This window comes from Gymnoscopelus microlampas (genome assembly GCF_963454915.1).
Source record: "Gymnoscopelus microlampas genome assembly, chromosome: 16".
Lineage (NCBI taxonomy): Eukaryota > Metazoa > Chordata > Actinopteri > Myctophiformes > Myctophidae > Gymnoscopelus > Gymnoscopelus microlampas.
Window position 1 is genome coordinate 37,288,968 of NC_139953.1, and position 18,922 is coordinate 37,307,889.

The 18,922-nt window shown below is 42.8% G+C and overlaps 1 protein-coding gene across 1 annotated transcript in view; it reads right to left on the reverse strand.

The window, feature by feature from the left end:
* The window catches only part of epha7 (eph receptor A7), a 123,618-nt gene that overhangs the window by 92,556 nt on the left and 12,140 nt on the right, over window positions 1-18,922 (reverse strand). Inside the window, 2 exon segments of the mRNA XM_084083182.1 lie at window positions 7,817-7,964; window positions 7,966-7,973. Of these exon segments, the coding sequence (XP_083939308.1) occupies window positions 7,817-7,964; window positions 7,966-7,973 (156 nt within the window).

Below are 18,922 nucleotides of genomic sequence, written 5' to 3' on the forward strand. Positions count from 1 at the left end.
GCACTGAGAGAGTTTGTGTGAGAAACCGAGTAAAACCCAAAAGCTTTGGGGGAGAGAAGAATCAAGACGCTTATCTGCCTTGAGAGGTACTCCGGCACTGCCTCGGTCCTCCACAGGCTGTTAGCTAGCCATGCTCTAATTGGAAAAGGGGGAGAGAGGGGCAGTCGGGGGTGAGCGGTATTCAAATCAACCCATGTGGTAATTCGCACTCTGCAAATACGCGCTGTGACCCCTTGACCTCGCCGCCACTCATTTTGTGGCGCTGGTAAAACACTGCGTGAGGTTGGCTACCCCCCCTCTATCTGAAGCTGTGTGCTCTGCATACCCTATGCCAGTGGTTTTCAACCTTTTTCATGCCAAGGACCCCTAAATTAATATGCATTCAGCCGCGGACCCCCATCAGAAAATGTTTTGTTCCAGGGACCCCAAGAAGCAAAGATTTTAGTTAAAAATGTTCTCTTAAAATAAATACATTAAAAGATATGCAAACATTTTCGAGGTTTTTCAAAAATAGCAGATCTACATGCTCATAGCGCGGCACTCGGTGCCGCGCTATGAGCATGTATATCTGCTATTTTTGAATAGCCAAAGCTTAATGGTTAAAATGATTCTGACGCTATCTTAACCAATTTCGCGGGACCCCCTGGTACCCCCTGGTACCCCCCAAAGGACCACTGGTTGAAAACCACTGCCTTATGTGCCAGTGGTTGCAAACGTTATCTCAATCTCAAAGCACACCTAGTATTAGTATCTGTACAAAATAGCCTCTTTGTTATCAACTCTTATCACTCTGCAAACATTGATTTGTAAGTAACTAATGGCAAATAAAAAGTTCAACCACTTAAGCCATATTTAATTCTTTCACAGATGTTCTAAAATAGTTAATAGCTGGATCAGCTATTTTCCCTATTTTAGAAAATGTGTAAAAAAATAAATAAATAACAATTATTTTTAAAGCAACATTTTAATTAAAAATGTCGTCTATTGTCTATGTAGTCTAAAAAAAGGGATGCCAGCTATGAGCTTGAAAGTGGTTAAACATATATTTTTATGGTACATAATGTGCCTCTGTGTTGGGGAATAAGTGCACACAAAGTACTGATACAGTGAATTAAAAGATAATTCACAACTTTTCGCATAGTTGTATATCTAGTGCGATAATAACGTATGGTTTTGACAAAATCCCAATGCAAACAAAAGGAGAAGGTCCGCACACCGTCGTGATGCTCCCAAAAATAACGTAATAATAGAGCGGTCAAAAAAGCAACGACGGTTCGCCCTCTGTGGCCTTCGTCGGCTAAAATCCCAGTGCACACCTTGGGCTTGGTCTCGCGGCACACCAGCGTGCCTCGACACACCGTTTGAGAACCGCTGCCCTGTGCTGTCACCCCTGTCAACTTTCCTACCGTCTTCCTCAAAGAAGACAAAGAATACAAAAGGCGAGTGGGCCGCAGACTTTCCCTTTAAATAATAAAACAAACCCAACGAGGGTCGGCGTGCATTAACAATCAGACGTTGACGACGGCGGCAGCAAAGCAAATGCTAGCCTCGAGAGAGAAGGATATCTCGTATAATTTTTTGAAAAGGCCCCCTTTCTGACATCCCTTCAAGCGTCCGTCCCGCTATAGGCAAGCCGCGGGACGGACGGGGACCCATCTGAAGGATGTCAACTTGTTGAGGTGGCATATTTGAGCGGGGGGGGGGGGGGGGGGGGACATGATGTGGGGGGGGGGTCGGGGTGGAGAGGAGCAGGCTTGACAACTGCCCTTTTCAAGACCGCGTGCAAGCGCCGTCCGCCGCGCACAGCTGTTCCATGATTGATGTCCGCTCCCTGAAACTGTCAACAACAACTCCCAAGTCTGCGCGTTCTCTCCCCTCTCTCTCTTCTTCTCGCCACTGGAGACAACGTCGTGCCTATAGGCTTCCAGCAGCTCACCCCACATAGGACTATATTATGTCCCCTTTCTCTCGCAGGATTTGCATGAAAATGATGTGAGCAAATATCCAACAAACAATGGAATCTTATTTCTTCCCCGTGTTCTTTTATTCAGCACAGATTTGGGCTTATCTCTCCCCTTGTGTCCCCGTGTAACATCTTCATCCTAATTTCGGCTCAAATCTCCGGCCTCATACAGTACACGCACGAACACACACACTCCAGTGATGGAAAAAGTATTCACATTTCTTAGTTAAGTAAAAGTATCAATACTGCATTGTATAAATACTCTGTTACTAGTAAAAGTCCGGAATTCTAAATTGACTTGAGTAAAAGTACAAAAGTATTGGTATCAAAATGTACTTAAAGTACCAAAAGTAAAAGTACTAAAATATTTGAAAATAGCCTAGGCTTAAAATAGGGCTAAAGTGGTTAATGTATGTTTTATAATATAATAATTTATATCTGCAAAGTAACTAGTAACTAACGTTTTCCAAATAATTGTAGTGGAGTAGAAGTAAAAGTATAGACAATTGGAAATACTCCAGTAAAGTAAAAGCACCTCAAACTTGTACTTAAGTACAGTACTTGAGTAAGCGTACTTAGTTACTTTACACCACTGACACACTCACACTCACACACGCACACACACACGTATCCGTAATCCTCGTGAGCCAGAGATCTGTCGCGCTGTTTGGCCAAGGCCTAAGATGTGGTAGCTATCTGACCCCCCCCCCCCCCCCCCCACCCATTTCAAAAATCTGTCAATCACGCTATTTGTTCAGCCGGTGCAAATTCATTTTCAATTACAGCTCAACACCCGCTATAGATCAGGGCTTGGAAGAGAGCAAATCACGGCCAGTTTGGTCTTACTGACATGGGGGGACTCTGGGAAATGATTGAGGGAGATGCATGCGTAGAAAAAGCTACAGAACAATTCTGCGAATGAGGGTGAACAGGGAGGTGAAATAAGGTAAAAAACAGATATTTACATATAATAGCACAAGGTCCTTAAAAGACCTCTGAAGCCGATTCTACAAATCTCTTCTGAATCCCAACAGTATTCTGAAAAAAAAAACGTATTTTTCTATATCAGTGGTTCTCAAACTTTTTCATGTCAAGGATATGTATGATATGTATTTGGCCGCTGAACCCCATCTCAAAATATGTTGCTCCAGGGACCCCCCAGAAGCAAAGATTTGAGTTACAAATGTTCGCTTTAAAAATATTATATATATTCAAAGATTTGCACAAGTTTTCAAGTTTTTTCTAAAATAGCAGATCTACAAGCTCGTAACGCGGCACTCGGTGTCGCGCTACGAGCTTGTAGATCTGCTATTTTTGAATAGCCAAAGTGTAAAATAATACTTTTTTTTTAGCTCAAATAAAAAAATGACACAGATGCGTTCCAGGTCTTAATGGGTTAACCACTGGTGTCCCTTCAGTATTTTGGGCATTTTTTCACATTTTCACAAACACGTTGTGAGCTTGCAGACGGGCTATTTTCGCTATCTGTTGTACAACAAAGTATATACAGGGCATAAGTGGCTATATTGGTTAATGAAAATGAATTGAGCCGTGCATTCTGCAACTACAAGGAGATTGTTGCACTCGTTTCTCCCCAAGGTGATTCTCAACAGAGGACGGAGCCAGAGGACACACGGAGAAACAAACTTGTCTGGTGGTCATTGTCACCAAAAAAATGACTCTATACTATTTTAACCTGCATTATATCCTTGTCTGTGTCACATGGCAAGGTAACTGGGTTAAGTAGTTATTACGAAAAAAGTAGGAGATAATGTCCTAGAGGGATGCTTTGTTATTTTGAAATTTGACTTAGGCGGTTTGTTGTTCCTCAACAGACACTGGTGGGGGGGAAACGTTTCTAAATGCAGTTTTCCCCGAAATAGCTCCCGAAACATGCCTTGCATTCCTAATAGAAACCATGGGACACACAGCCCTAGCAGCCACAGTTTGCGAGTCGAGTGCAAGGTGCACCCGCTGATTTAAATTACGCTCCAGTAATGCTAACACAACATTTTAGCCTTTCCCCCCCAAAATGTGGCAGGTACAATTGAAAAGTGCAGCGATGGAATCAGCCTTAATGCATTTAATGGATCATAGTGTGTTAGTGAGAGAGAGAGAGCACAGGAAATGTTGAGGTTAACCCATTGAGGTTCCGATTCTGCAAAATGTCTTCTAAATCCTAACGGTTTTCTGAAAAACGTACGTTTCTATATCAGTGGTTTTCAAACTTTTTCATGTCAAGGACCCCCAAAACGATATGAATTTGGCCGCGGACCCCCATCTCAAAATATGTTGTTCCAGGGACCCCCAGAAGCAAAGATTTGAGTTAATATTTGCTTTGAAATAATATACATATTCAAAGATTTGCACACATTTTCACGATTTTTCAAAAATAGCAGATCTACAAGCTCATAGCGTGGCACTCGGTGCCGCGCTATGAGCTTGTAGATCTGCTATTTTTGAATAGCCAAAGTGTAAAATAATGCTTTTTTAGCTCAAATCAAAAAGTGACACAGATGCGTTCCAGGTCTTAATGGGTTAAGTCAAAGTTACTGTGTCTGGAGCCTTCTTCTATCTCACAGATTGTTTTTAATAAATAGTCCCACGTTTGATTTTGGAAGACTTGGGTTCATTCATCATGTATTTCCTCTATTTTTCTACCGCCCCCCAAGGAAATGTATTGCTCCACAAGGACACTAAACTGAGAAATTGGTTATTTTATTGTTGAAAACAAACACCTGCTACCTACCACACGCACACACGCACGAGTGCGCGCACGCGCACACACACACACACACACACACACACACACACGTTGCGGCAGGTAGGAACAGAGGCAGGGGGAGAGAAAAAAAACAGCCGTATGCCCAATTCACACCAACAGCGGTGGCGGTTTTCCACTAAGAGCATTTTTGTTGAAACCATCCTGCTTTCTCAGAATGCGGAAGTGGAACACCGCTGTTGGTGTGGATTCAACATCGACCACATAAACCCCTATACTCTGTCGACCAGGGTCCCCCCCATGGGGGTGTCGTAGTGTAGTTGGCCCCTCCTGGTTTCCCTCTACACTAGATCTCTTTGCCGAAAATAGGCGATTGTGAGGTTGTAGATCGACTTTTTTTGGACAAATGTTCACCTATTTTTTTGCTAAATGTTCGCCTATTGTGACATGCCTGTTGCCCAGAACATGCACTATGGTTAAACACAATGCTTTACAGGCAGCCATTGCCAACAGAGATATCATTGTTGTATAACCTTTACACCATTAACCCATTAAGACCTGAAGTCGATCTATACAAATGTCCTCTAAATCCCAACAGTTTTCTGAAAAACGTATGTTTCTATATCAGTGGTTCTAAAACTTTTTCATGTCAAGGACCCTCAAAATGATATGTATTTGACCGCGGACCCCCATCTCAAAACATTTTGTTCCAGGGACCCCCCAGAAGCAAAGATTTGAGTTAAAAATGTTTCGCCTTAAAACAATAAATATTCCAAGATTTGCACACATTTTCACGATTTCTCAAAAATAGCAGCTCTACAAGCTCGTAGCGCGGCACTCGGTGCCGCGCTACGAGCTTATAGATCTGCTATTTTTGAGTAGCCAAACTGTAAAATGATGCTTTTTTTAGCTCAAATCAAAAAGTGACACAGATGCGTTCCGGGTCTTAATGGGTTAAATCGGCCCGAGGCCCAGTGGCAGCTTTTGCAGCACAGAGCGTATCCCAGGTGACTTCTATTTCCACCTCGCACATACACACAGAAGTTTCACTCCTCTAGAGTAAACACGTATATACGGCAGTCAACTTCCATACGCTATAAATTACCATGCTTGCTTGGCATCTCCCCATTTTTGCTCTCTTTCTTTCTTCCTTTTCTTTTCTTTTTTTTGCACACGCAAACACGTGCGTGCGCACGTGTACAAACACGAACGAACGCACACACACACACACCCAATTGATCTCGTATTCTCACAGAGCTTCAGCACCGCTGTGAGTTAGCCTACTTTGTCTGCTTGTGTGGGAGAAGAAGGGAGGCTCCCACGACGTGGGGCCAGGCCCTGTTGACGAGACAACACTCCGCTGTGCAAAAATCCTCAGTGCCAATTTAACCCATTGAGACCTGAAGCCGATTCTACATGTCTCCTAAATCTCAACAGTTTTCTGAAAAACGTATGTTTCTATATCAGTGGTGCTCAATCTTTTTCATGTCAAGGACCCCCAAAATGATATGTATTTGGCCGCCGACCCCCATCAAAATATTTTGTTCCAGGGACCCCCCAGAAGCAAAGAATAGAGTTAAAAATGTTCGCTTTAAAAATATATATATTCAAAGATTTGCACACATTTTCACTAATTTTCAAAAATAGCAGATCTACAAGCTCATAGCGCGGCACTCGGTGCCGCGCTATGAGCTTGTAGATCTGCTATTTTTGAATAGCCCAAAGTGTAAAATAATGCTTTTTAGCTCAAATCTAAAAATGACACAGTTCCAGGTCTTAATGGGATAAATCCGAGGGCATATAAGAACAGACCTCGACTCTCAGAGATACATTAACGCTGAGGATTTTGGTTGTGCACGGCGAGCGTTCGAGAAAGAACATTTGAACGTGTGTTTTTAACCCATTAAGACCTGAAGCCGATTCTACAAAATGTCTTCTAAATCCCAACAGTATTCTGAAGGAAAAAAAACGTATGTTTCTATATCAGTGGTGCTCAAACGTTTTCATGTCAAGGACCACCCAAAATGATATGTATTAGGCCGCCGACCCCCATCTCTAAATATGTTGTTCCAGGAACCCCCCAGAAGCAAAGAATAAAGTTAAAAATGTTCGCTTTAAACAATATATATTCAAATATTTGCACACATTTTCACGATTTTTCAAAAATAGCAGATCTACAAGCTCGTAGCGCGGCACTCGGTGCCGCGCTACGAGCTTGTATATCTGCTATTTTTGAATAGCCAAAGTGTAAAATAATGCTTTTCAGCTCAAATAAAAAAATGACACAGATGCGTTCCCGGTCTTAAAGAGTTAAGTGGTGACCCAACGTGATTCCATCCCGCTATCAGACTAACGCCGATCTGAGTCACTATTTTATCCGGTCTCTCTTTTGCTTTTATTTGTTTTGTTTAAAAATCTATTAAACCCTAAATTCTCACAGCCCTGAGTTTCGTGGCCATGCCCATGAGGTGGGTGACCCCGTGCGATACATTATCAGGCAATTACCGCCGAAAAAAGAAACAGCAACAGAAATTGTGTTTACAACTCTTGCAGTCTTGTGTGTGTGTGTGTGTGTGTGGCCCGGAGCAAAAAGGCTCCACTCCCCGTGCAACTCAAAATGGAGAATGTGTGGTAACGAAAACTTCAAAGGCGGGATAGTATGTTTCTGTTACCGTTCCCTGGTTAAAAAAAGTTGTCCAGCAGTCATACACACACAGAGACAAACACAAAGAAGTTTACACAAAGCCTTGTTTACACAGGCCCGTCCTCGATGGCTGGCTGTCACCACAGCCCGCCATTCCAGCCGTGCAGGACCAAATGCCACAGTGACACAGGGGTTGCCCCGCCTCGGCCCGGGCCTTCTGTCGACCATAATTGCGCCTGTCCTTCGAACGGGGAAATGGCAAATAGCTCCACTCGTCATTAGCGACGAAGAACAGACCACGCAAGGCCTGGTGCACATAATTACGAAGACACGCTGGGGGGAAGTTACGACTAATCCCGAGGTTTTTATTTTTAGACTCTTCCACTCCAGGTCGAAATTATGTGGGGTGTGGGGGCTAGCAGGGTGCCGTGTGAGGGCACGTTCCTGTTTAAGCGTTTCGCCTCACGACAGGCGTGCATCTACTTACTCGTGCAGGCCACAGATGGCGGGTCAGAGGGCGCTCGATAGTAGCCGTCCTCGCAGTCGCAGCGCCAGGAGCCCTCGCGGTCGTTGAAGCTGTGCGCCGGACACCGGGAGCACTGGAGGTCCTGGGACGAGGACTTGTAGAAGCCGCGGGCCGCACGCTATATATACAGAGATTTTTAGGGAGAGAAGAAGAAGAAAGACACAGAGAGAGACACATAAATAATGAGTCGAAACGGGAGTTATTTGGCTCACGAAATAAGGGCGTGATGGGACATATGACTACTACTGTATACGCTGGCGTTCACATCTCCAAAAAAAGCAGCTGCTATCTGGTGCAACGCGGGGCCCCTAAGGGCTCGTCAGCTGGCTCATCTGACAAGAGTTCAAAGCGGATCAAAAATATTACAGCGAAACTTTTTCCCCTGGGAAAATAAACAACTGCTCGCATTAGTAAAGCAGTCTAGCTGGTTGCTTACGACAGCTTTCGACGTTTTAAAGGAACTGTTGGACAGCGGGGGGGGTGAGCTAAGTAGAGACCTTTCGGATGAATCACTGAAGTTCTTAAAAGAAATGGAGGATTGTACTGTATACAGTACAAGGCCTTTTAACCTCACCCTAATAGGTGACCTGTCGTGACTACTACTGTATACCAGTGGTGGGAAAAAGTATTCACATTTCTTACTTAAGTAAAAGTATCTTTACTGCATTGCAGAAATGCTTAATATTTCGGAATTCAACGTTTGCTTGAGTAAAAGTACAAAAGTATTGGTATCAAAATGTACTTAAAGTATCAAAAGTAAAAGTACAAAAATGTTTGAAAATAGCAGATCTACAAGCTCACAACGCGTCGCGATGCGACGCGTTGTGAGCTTGTAGATCTGCTATTTTCAAACAGCCTATGTATAAGATAGGGCTGAGGTGGTTAATGTATGTTTTATAATATAAAAATGTATATCTGCAAAGTAACTACAGTAGTATCTAAAGTTTTCAAATAATTGTAGTGGAGTAAAAGTACAATATTAGCCTCTGAGATGTAGTGGAGTAAAAGTATTTAAAATTAGAAATGACCTACAATTCCACGGGCACAGTGGGTCCGGACAACAGCAAATAAAAAATGTGGACCTCATGCGTGTGACACCGTCGTACAAGGAAAATAGCCGATCTACAAGCCCACAACGCAGCGCTCCATGACACACGTTGTGAGCTTGTACATCTGCTATTGTCGCTGCGCAACACCAGCATACAAGCAATAAACCAAACCTTTAAGCCTATAGGCTATTTTTGAGAATGTCCGGCCTATTACGACATGCCCAAAATAGGGACACCAGGTTCACTGTGGTTCGGCGATCAATTCAATGAGTACAATGACGGGAAACAATCTCGGATGTCCAAGCAAGCATCAGCGTAACAAACAAAGGTTCTTCTCTGGAACAACTTTGTGAACCACATGCCATGGTGCCAAATCACTTTTTAAGTATTAGCCCATTGAGACCTGAAGCCGATTCTACATGTCTCCTAAATCTCAACAGTTTTATGAAAAACGTGTGTTTTTATATCAGTGGTGCTCAATCTTTTTCATGTCAAGGACCCCCAAAACTATATGTATTTGGCCGCGGACCCCCATCAAAATATCTTGTTCCAGAGACCCCCAGAAGCAAATATTTGAGTTAAAAATGTTCGCTTTAAAGATATACATATTCAAAGATTTGCACACATTTTCACGATTTTTCAAAAATAGCAGATATACAAGCTCGTAGCGCGGCACTCGGTGCCGCGCTATGAGCTTGTATATCTGCTATTTTTGAATAGCCCAAAGTGTAAAATAATGCTGTTTAGCTCAAATCTAAAAATGACATAGTTCCAGGTCTTAATGGGTTAAGTATTAGAGAATAGGGAAATGTCTATTTTAGGGTCTGGCGTCTCTCTCTCTCTCTCTCTTTTTTTTCTTCTCTTTGGCCCTCAACACTTGAAGTCGGGCTAATCCACAGTGACCCGTTGTTTGTGGAAATCTGAGCTATAAGGCTGGTGGAAAAATTGCTATCTAGGCCACGCCATTTTGTTATACAATCTGCACGGAATCTATAGGGCTATGTCTGTGAATAGCTCTGCATGCAAACTATCAAATTATCCCCCGAAAAAAATAAATAAATGCATTTTTCATGAGCCTCTCAGTGGGAAATAGGCAATGATTTTCGTCCTGTGCCGTGTTTCGATTCTGTTACACGAGTACTCTCCCTTTTCTTTCCTATAGGGATTCAAAATAGGCTCCTTTTTTTTTCTCATTTTCTTTTTTTACGGCTTAGCCCATTGAGACCTGGAACTGTGTCATTTTTAGATTTGAGCTAAAAAGCATTATTTTACACTTTGGGCTATTCAAAAATAGCAGATATACAAGCTCATAGCGCGGCACCGAGTGCCACGCTACGAACTTGTAGATCTGCTATTTTTGAAAAATCTTGAAAATGTGTGCAAATCTTTGAATATATATATTTCTAAAGAGAACATTTTTAACTCAAATCTTTGCTTCTGGGGGGTCCCTGGAACAAAATATTTTGATGGGGGTCGGCGGCCAAATACATATAATTTTGGGGGTCCTTGACATGAAAAAGTTTGAGAACCACTGATATAGAAACATACGTTTTTAAGATTACTGTTGAGATTTAAGAGACATGTAGAATCGGCTTCAGGTCTCAATGGGTTAAAAGAAGCTAGGTTTCCTCATTTTAACACCTTCACAGAGGCATGAAGGGGGGGGGGGGGGGGGTGGCTGATGGGGGTATCCCCATTTCAGCGACATGAAAGCCTTGTCATTCTCCATTTACCTGCTTTTCGCAAAACGGCCCTCGTGAAACCGGACCTTTGATTTCAAGCCGGTGGAGGAAAAAAACGGCATGATTTTTATCTTCATATAGAAGGCCTATTACTTTACCTGTGAGGGATGGTAATTGAAAACAGGGGGCTTCAAGAGGTGTGCGGTGACCCCGCCGAAACGGCGCGGCACGGCACACCGGATAAAATCCGGAGTGCTAATTTAACTCGGAGAGCGTATTAACTCGTTCAAACCTGGAACGCACCTGTGTAACCACTTAAGTCATTATTTTATACTTTGGCTATTCAAAAATAGCAGATCTACAAGCTTGTAGCGCGGCACTCGGCTTGTAGATCTGCTATTTTTGAAAAACCATGAAACTTTGTGCAAATCTAAATCTTCTAAAGCTAAAACAGTTTTTTGAAAGAACTTATGTTGCTATAATATCAGTGGTTCTCAAACTTTTTTCATGTCAAGGAGCCCCCAAAATGATATGTATTTGGCCCACGGAACCCCCCCACTCCCACCCCCACCCCTCACGGACCTCTATCAAAATATGTTCTTCCAGGGACCACCCAAAAGCCAAGATTTGAGTAAAAAAAAAGAAAGAAAAAAAAGCAGATCTACAAGCTCATGAGCTTGTATTATCTGCTATTTTTGAATAGCTAAAGAAATCGTAAAAAATTACACAGATGCGTTCCCGGTATTAATGTGTTAAAATTGGACCCTGTGATAGTCCGTGATTTTTTTTTTTTTTTTACACTGCAGGGTTTCTCTTTTCTTTTTTTTTTTGCACTGCACAAGTCTGCAAGTCTCTTGCTCAGCATAGTTTCCGCTGTTCTGTGCAGTCCTTATCCGTGATAGTGAGTTCAACGAGCACTGCAGTAAACCCCATCATATCTTGTGGTGATCTCCAGGATATTGTTTAGGCAAATATTCCCGTGCCGATCGGCCACGGCCCCGTGTTGATAATGACACGGCACGGGGGGAAAGACCCTCCCTCAGCAGGGTTAAAGATTGGCCAGACGCTGTTTAACCCCTTCAACCCGGGAACGAATCTCTGTCATTTTTTTTTATTTCTTTGGCTATTCAAAAAAATAGCAGATCTACAAGCTCGTAGCGCGGCACCGAGTGCCGCGCTACGAGCTTGTAGATCTGCTATTTTTGGGAAAAATCGTGAACATTTGTGCAAATCTTTGAATATATATATATGTTTAAAGTGAATATTTGTAACTGTAACTAATATCAACAAATGTCTTCATTTTTCTGAAAAACTATTGTTGCTATATCAGTGGTGCTCAAACCTTTTCTTGTCAAGGACCCGCCAAAATTACGTTTTTGGCCACCAATCCAATCCCCATCAAAATATGTCGTTCCAGGGACCCCCAGCAGAAGCAAAGATTTGAGTTAAAAATGTTGTTTCAAAAAAAAAAAAATGTATTCAAAGATTTTAAATGTTCAGGAGGATTTTTCAAAAAATAGCAGAGCTACAACCTCGTATAGCGTGGCACTCTCTGAGCTTGTAGATCTGCTATTTTTGAATTCCCCAAAGTATAAAATAATGGTTATATAGCTCAAATCTAAAAAATAACACCCTGTGTGAAGAGAGTGGTGCCTTTGATGAGCCCCGTATCGTATTGATGTTGTCATCAATGTTTGTTTATTGGACATACATACATACGGACGGACACACGGACAAAGCCAGATATAGGGGTGGTTGGCACCACTCAAAAATGACACAGGGATGCGTTCCGGGATGGAATGGGTTAAGAGGCCCTCGCTGCTTTCTCCCGCCATGCGAGAGAGTCACTGTTTAAACATTCCGATAAGGCAGCCAGTGTCTTGTTTGCCTTTGGGTTTTTACGAAGAGAGAGAGAGAATCGTCTGCTGTGCCGGGTGGCCGGTGTGTGTGTGTGTGTGTGTGTGTGTGTGTGTGTGTGTGTGTGTGTGTGTGTGTGTGTGTGTGTGTGTGTGTGTGTGTGTGTGTGTGTGTGTGTGTGTGTGGAGGGGGAATTTATGCCCAGCTGAGACCGGCGGGGCGGATCTCCCACCGCGACTGTCACTCATTGGTGGACCAGAGAGAACCCATTGGCCTAGATTAACCCATTAAGACCTGGAACGCACGCATCTGTGTCACTTTTTGATTTGAGCTACTGTAAAAAGCATTATTTTACACTTTGGGCTATTCAAAAATAGCAGATATACAAGCTCGTAGCGCGGCACCGAGTGCCGCGCTACGAGCTTGTATATCTGCTATTTTTTGAAAAATCGAGAAAATGTGTGCAAATTAATATGTTTATATTCTTTTAAAGCGAACGTTTTTAGCTCAAATCTTTGCTTCTGGAGGGGTCCCTGGAACAACATATTTTGAGATGGGGGTCTGCGGCCAAATACATATCATTTTGGGGGTCCTTAACATGAAAAAGTTTGAGAACCACTGATATAGAAACATACGTTTTTAAAAAAAAAAACAGTTAGGATTTAGAAGACACTTTTTGTATAGAATCAGCCTCAGGTCTTAAAGGGTTAAGACAGTGGTGGGACCCCGGGAGGGGGGACGCGGGCGGCTCGTTTTTTTTTCCCAGAAGAAATGACAAGTACGGTTTCAAACTGTTTCATTCACTAGATTCAGGGGGTCTTCAACAGGGGGTCCGGGACCCCTAGGGACGTCCTCAGAGTTACTACAGGGGGGCCGGCAAATCTTTGTGTGATAGGATATGTATTTTACATTAACCACTTGAACCCTATAGCTATTCTAAGGAGAACTTTAGCCAAAAAATAGCAGATCTACAAGCTCACAACGCCTCACGCTGCGAAAAAAAGAAAGAAAAAGAAGCTTAATCTGCAAAAAAAAATGTATACAATATAGAGGGGGTCCCTGCTTCATCTCTCTCTCAGCTAGGGGGTCCTTGGACATACAAACATTGAAGACCCCTGCACTAGATGCTACAGTGATTCTCAACACTGTTGGCCGGGGCCCACTATATAGTTTAACATTAAAGGGACATTTCGGCGATTTGCATCAAATCCCTATTTTTGTCTAGGTCTAGGACCCATAAACATGATCCTGGTGTGTTTTTGTGTGTTTTACTGTATTTTTTAGATTTGTATCCATATCCTCAGAGACTATGAGTCATTTGACTCATAGTCTCTTTATCTCACCTTATTTCCTGACTACAATGTAGACCACACCCCCACGCAGCCTCCCTCCCCACAAGGAGGGGCAGTGCCCCAAAGCATTATGGTCACTGTAGTAATGCAGCAGTCCAGTCAAACCCAGTCAAACACACAGACTTCTATATTTTTCTGGCCATAGGTTGCAAATTTCAAATTGTGCTACTGTTATCTACTACAAATATTATTAACATTGAGTGACTGTAAGTTCCTCCAGGGGTGAAATGCTCCTTTAATATTAAAAGTAGTTAAGTATTAAAACTAATAAAGTATTAAAATGTCATGGTATTTGTTCTTTAAAACATAGAAAAAGATGTTCTGTAGGTATACTTTAATCTGTTCATCTGTCTAAACTCTAAACAATGAAAACTTTTTTCATTGTTTAGACAGATAAATGGAACATTAGCATAGAAGGAGCTTGGCGAGATGGCAGTGCCCTCACATAATTAGATAAGGCACTGCCCACACAAAAACACAACAATCCGTGTCCATCGGCTAACCTCGCACCTGTGATATAATTTAATAACGCGTCCTTGAGCTCGATACCGTGCCCGCTCACAAAAAACACACTAAATTCCTAGATTTTAAATGCGTTAACCCATTCAATCCCGGGGTACGCATCTGTGTCGGGTTTTTTTTTAGATTTCTTTGGGCTATCCAAAAATAGCAGATATACAAGCTCTATAGCGCGGCACCGAGTGCCGCGCTATGAGCTTGTAGATCTGCTATTTTTTAGAAAAATCGTGAAAATTGGTGCAAATCTTTTAGTATATATGTTTTAAAGCGAACAGTTTTAACTCCGATCTGTGCTTCTGGGGGTCCCTGGAACAACATATTTTGAGATGCGAGTCCGCGGCCAAATACGTATTTTGGGGGTCCTTGACATGAACAAAAGTTTGAGAACCACTGATAGTATAGAAACATACGTTTTTTTCAAAAAAACTGTTAGGATTTAGAAGACATTTTGGTAGAATCCTCCAGAAGCAAAGATTTGAGTTAAAAATATATATATATATTCAAAGATTTGCAAAAGATTTTCACGATCTTTCAAAAAAATAGCAGATCTACAAGCTCGCAATGAGCTTGTAGATCTGCTATCTGCTATTTTTGAAATAGCCAAAGGAATCTAAAAAATGCCACAGACCGATGCGTTCCCGGTCTTAAAGTTTTTAAGAGCGGTTATTCTGCCCCAGAGCTTTCACTCTGCGAGCAATTTATCCGCATCGCCATCCAAGTGAGAGACAGTTACACTAAAATCACATCCAAACAAACAGAATTCTTCACAGATAAGCGGCCCCTGGGATAACATTGTATCAGACGCTGCTCTCTGACCTTATATGAATCTTTTTTTTTTTTCGGACAAGCACGGGGCGCCACCTAAAAAAAAAAAAACGGGGGCGGGCATCGTAAAAGTCAACACAAAGAGAACTTAAAGAGTTTGCATGCCCGATACGTGTATAGGTTTATTTTCCACGTATTTCAGTGACAGCCCTGTGTTTATCAACGTGTCTGACTGGGTTTGGCATCCGGAAATGTTTACAGAAGCAGCAAGCCGGCAAATTAGGCTTTCGGAGAATCAAACGGGGCTGCCATGACATGGCGGAGCGAAAAGTATCCAATGCTAGCCCACTGTCCTTTCTCTCCCCACACCGCTGATGGTGAGAGTGAGTGACATGCACAACACAGCCTTTCCCCAGAGCCCGGCATTCCTTCCCCAGCAGGCAGGCGCAACACACACACACACACACACACACACACACACACACACACACACACACACGCACACACCGCACGCACTCGCCACACACACACAACACACACACACACACACACACACACACGCACACACACACACACACACACACACACCGCGCACACACGGCACACACACACACACGCACACACGTTTGGCAATTCCTCAAACAAAATACCCGGAGACGAGCCAAACTAATAGTTAAATATGGTGTGATATGTGAGTGATAGGTTCTTACTCTTGATTTCCCTACAGCAGCACGTCCCCTGAGAGTTCAAAATACCTGCGTGAGCCAATTAAAAAGACGGTCTTGTTCTTTTATATCATCATGGCTATGTAATTGCTAGCCTGGCATCCCTTCCCTTCCCTTCCTCACACGGTAGCCCACTTATAGCTGACAAAATGACTGACGCGGTAAATGACACAATCCATGCTGACGCGCAAACATAGAAAAGGCACGGTGTACGTACGAAACCCCTTGATAATCCGCACCGCTTGCCCTGACTTGACACCGCGGCCTTTGCTATAGGGCCAACTTTTGTATTACATTTGTACGGATAAACGGCATTATCCTCACAAACTGGGCTGCCTGCTGTGTTAACACCCTTTAAGACCTGGAACTGTGCCATTTTTTAGAGATTTGAGCTAAAAAGCATTATTTTACACTTTGGGCTATTTTTGAAAATCGTGAAAATGTGTGCAAATCTTTGAATATATATATTTTTAAAAGTGAACATTTTTAACTCAAATCTTTGCTTTTGGGGGTCCCTGGAACAACATATTTTGATGGGGGTCCGTGGCCAAATACATATCAATTTTGGGGGTCCTTGACATGAAAAAAGATTTGAGCATCACTGATATAGAACATACTTTTTTTCAGAAAACTGTTCGAGATTTAGGAGACATGTAGAATCAGCTTCAGGTCTCAATGGGTTAAAAGAAAGCCCCCTGTTTTCGTTGCTCCTCTCTTACACCGGGCGTGCGGATAAAGGTGGACTAATGGCCTTGTGTTCTTGGCATGGGCACGGCTTAGAAAAAAAAGAAAAATAAAAAGCTAAGCAGCTAGACATGACTGCCACCTCATTTACCGACACTGAGAAATTAGTCAGCCTTAGAAGGAGCCCGGGGTTGAGGTTAAGCAGAGAGGGGAGGGAGGGAGGGAGGGAGGAGGAGAGAACGGCGAGTCTTACATTCCAGCCCGGCTCCTCCAGCAAGGCTGTGCCCAGAGAACCAGCGTCTGTAATTTCCCCCTTTTCCCAGCGGTCAAGCACTTTTTATTCAGAGGGAAACTAGCTGCAGTCAGCGATTTTTTTTTTTTTTATGCACAGAAGAGAACAGAGAGGAGACAGACAGAGCCAAAGCACCGAGGGCACCCCCAAAAAAGCACCAGAATAGAGGCAGTCAAACCGTGCCTGCATCATGGCGACTTTATATTTCTTCGGCTATTTTTCAAAAATCGTGAAAATGTGTGAAAATCTTTGAATGCATATATTTTTTAAAGCAAACATTTTAGCTCAAATCTTTTCTTTTGGGGATTCTGTTCTTTTGGGGAACAGTTTAAAAAAAAAACGTATATTTCTATAATAGTGGTTCTCAAACTTTTTCATGTCAAGGACCCCCAAAATTATATGTATTTGGCCGCGGACCCCCATCTCAAAATATTTTGTTCCAGGGACCCCCGAGAAGCAAAGATTTGAGTAACAAATGTTCGCTTTAGAATAATATATATTCAAAGATGTGCACACATTTCCAAGATTTTTCAAAAATAGCAGATCTACAAGCTTGAGCTTGTAGATCTGCTATTTTTGAATAGCCCAAAGTGTAAAATAATGCTTTTTTTTTCTCAAATCAAAAAAATGTCACAGATGCGTTCCCAGTCTTAAAGGGTTAAAAATGTCTCAATCGCTGCACACACAACTGGGGCCGAGGAACAGGGGATGAAACAAAGACGGCGTTATCTAACGCAGACACACACATACACACATGAATGAAAAGAGGGGCGGGAAAATGGGGGAGAAAAAAAAGTGTATTTCTAATATTTTTTTCTAAGATATTGGTTTATTTCCCTTTTTCCCCCCTCTAAGCCGAGCTTCTTAGCGTTTCTTGAACTGCGTCCAGCTGCTCTCACTGTTTGGCGGCCGCACGACACTCAGGATGAAGGAGAGAGAGAGAGAGAGAGAGAGAGAGAGAGAGAGAGAGAGAGAGAGAGAGAGAGAAAAAAAGGGGGGACTCACGGTGACCTCTTATGACAGCTTGACATATCCCTTCCTGTGGCCAAAGTACATGATAATTATTTCGCCAGTCTGGGGTGTGACGCCATGGCACTTCAGCTTTTTTTCCCCCCCTCTGTTAATCTTATACCCCTACTGCCGCTGACAGATCGCCTTTCAAAAACGCTGCCCTAGAGTAGGTATTACCATTACAGCCGAAGAGGAGGGGGAGAGGGGGGGTAGGCGAAAAAAATACGTGTTTTCAATGTATTTATAGACGCGCACAGTAAAATCCTCGGTGTAAAAACATTTGGGTCCATTTGGGTCACATTTTTACACTCTACCGAGTTCAATGAAACCACATAAACGCTAGCATTCTGGGCATGTTATGATAGGCGAACATTCAGCGAAAATAGGCGAACGTTTGCAAAAGAAATGGCAAGTCTACAAGCTCGCTAAATAGTAGCCATGGTTCACATGACCCTCGTCTGTCACCAGCGTCACGGAATCGAAAGTTCCTGGTTTAGAGTGGTTTTCGATTTACAACTCTCACATGTAGATAAACGTTCAGATTTCAAATATAAAGTGCTTACCCACGAGCCACGGATGTTACAAGTTGATACAACCCGCGATAAGTACCCGTATCTCCCGTACTGTTCAATAAAAAGCATTTTAATCCGATCGCCGGCCATTTTCTCCAAATGTTCTCAGATGCTTTCAACCATGCGACAATAATGGTTGGGAGGTGTATTGCACTCTGATACATTACAACAAAAAAAAAGAAAATAGCCGGCGATCGGATTAAAATGCTTTTTATTGAATAAAACGGGCGATACGGGTACTTATCGCGGGTCTTATCAACGTGTAACATCCGTGGCTCACGGGTAAGCACTTTATATTTGAAATCTGAACGTTTATCTACATGTGAGAGTTGTAAATGTAAGAAAAATCGAACACCACTCTAAACCAGGAGCTTTCGGTTCCATGACTGTCATGGTATGACAGTCATGTTTCAGGGCTAGCAAAATAGCTGATCTGCATAGCAGACACACAAGCTCACAAGGCGTCGCGTTGTGAGCTTGCGGATTGGCTATTTTAGTGAAGAGATTTGACCCAGGTCAATGAAGTATATAAGGTTCACAAGTGGTTAACGCTGAGGAT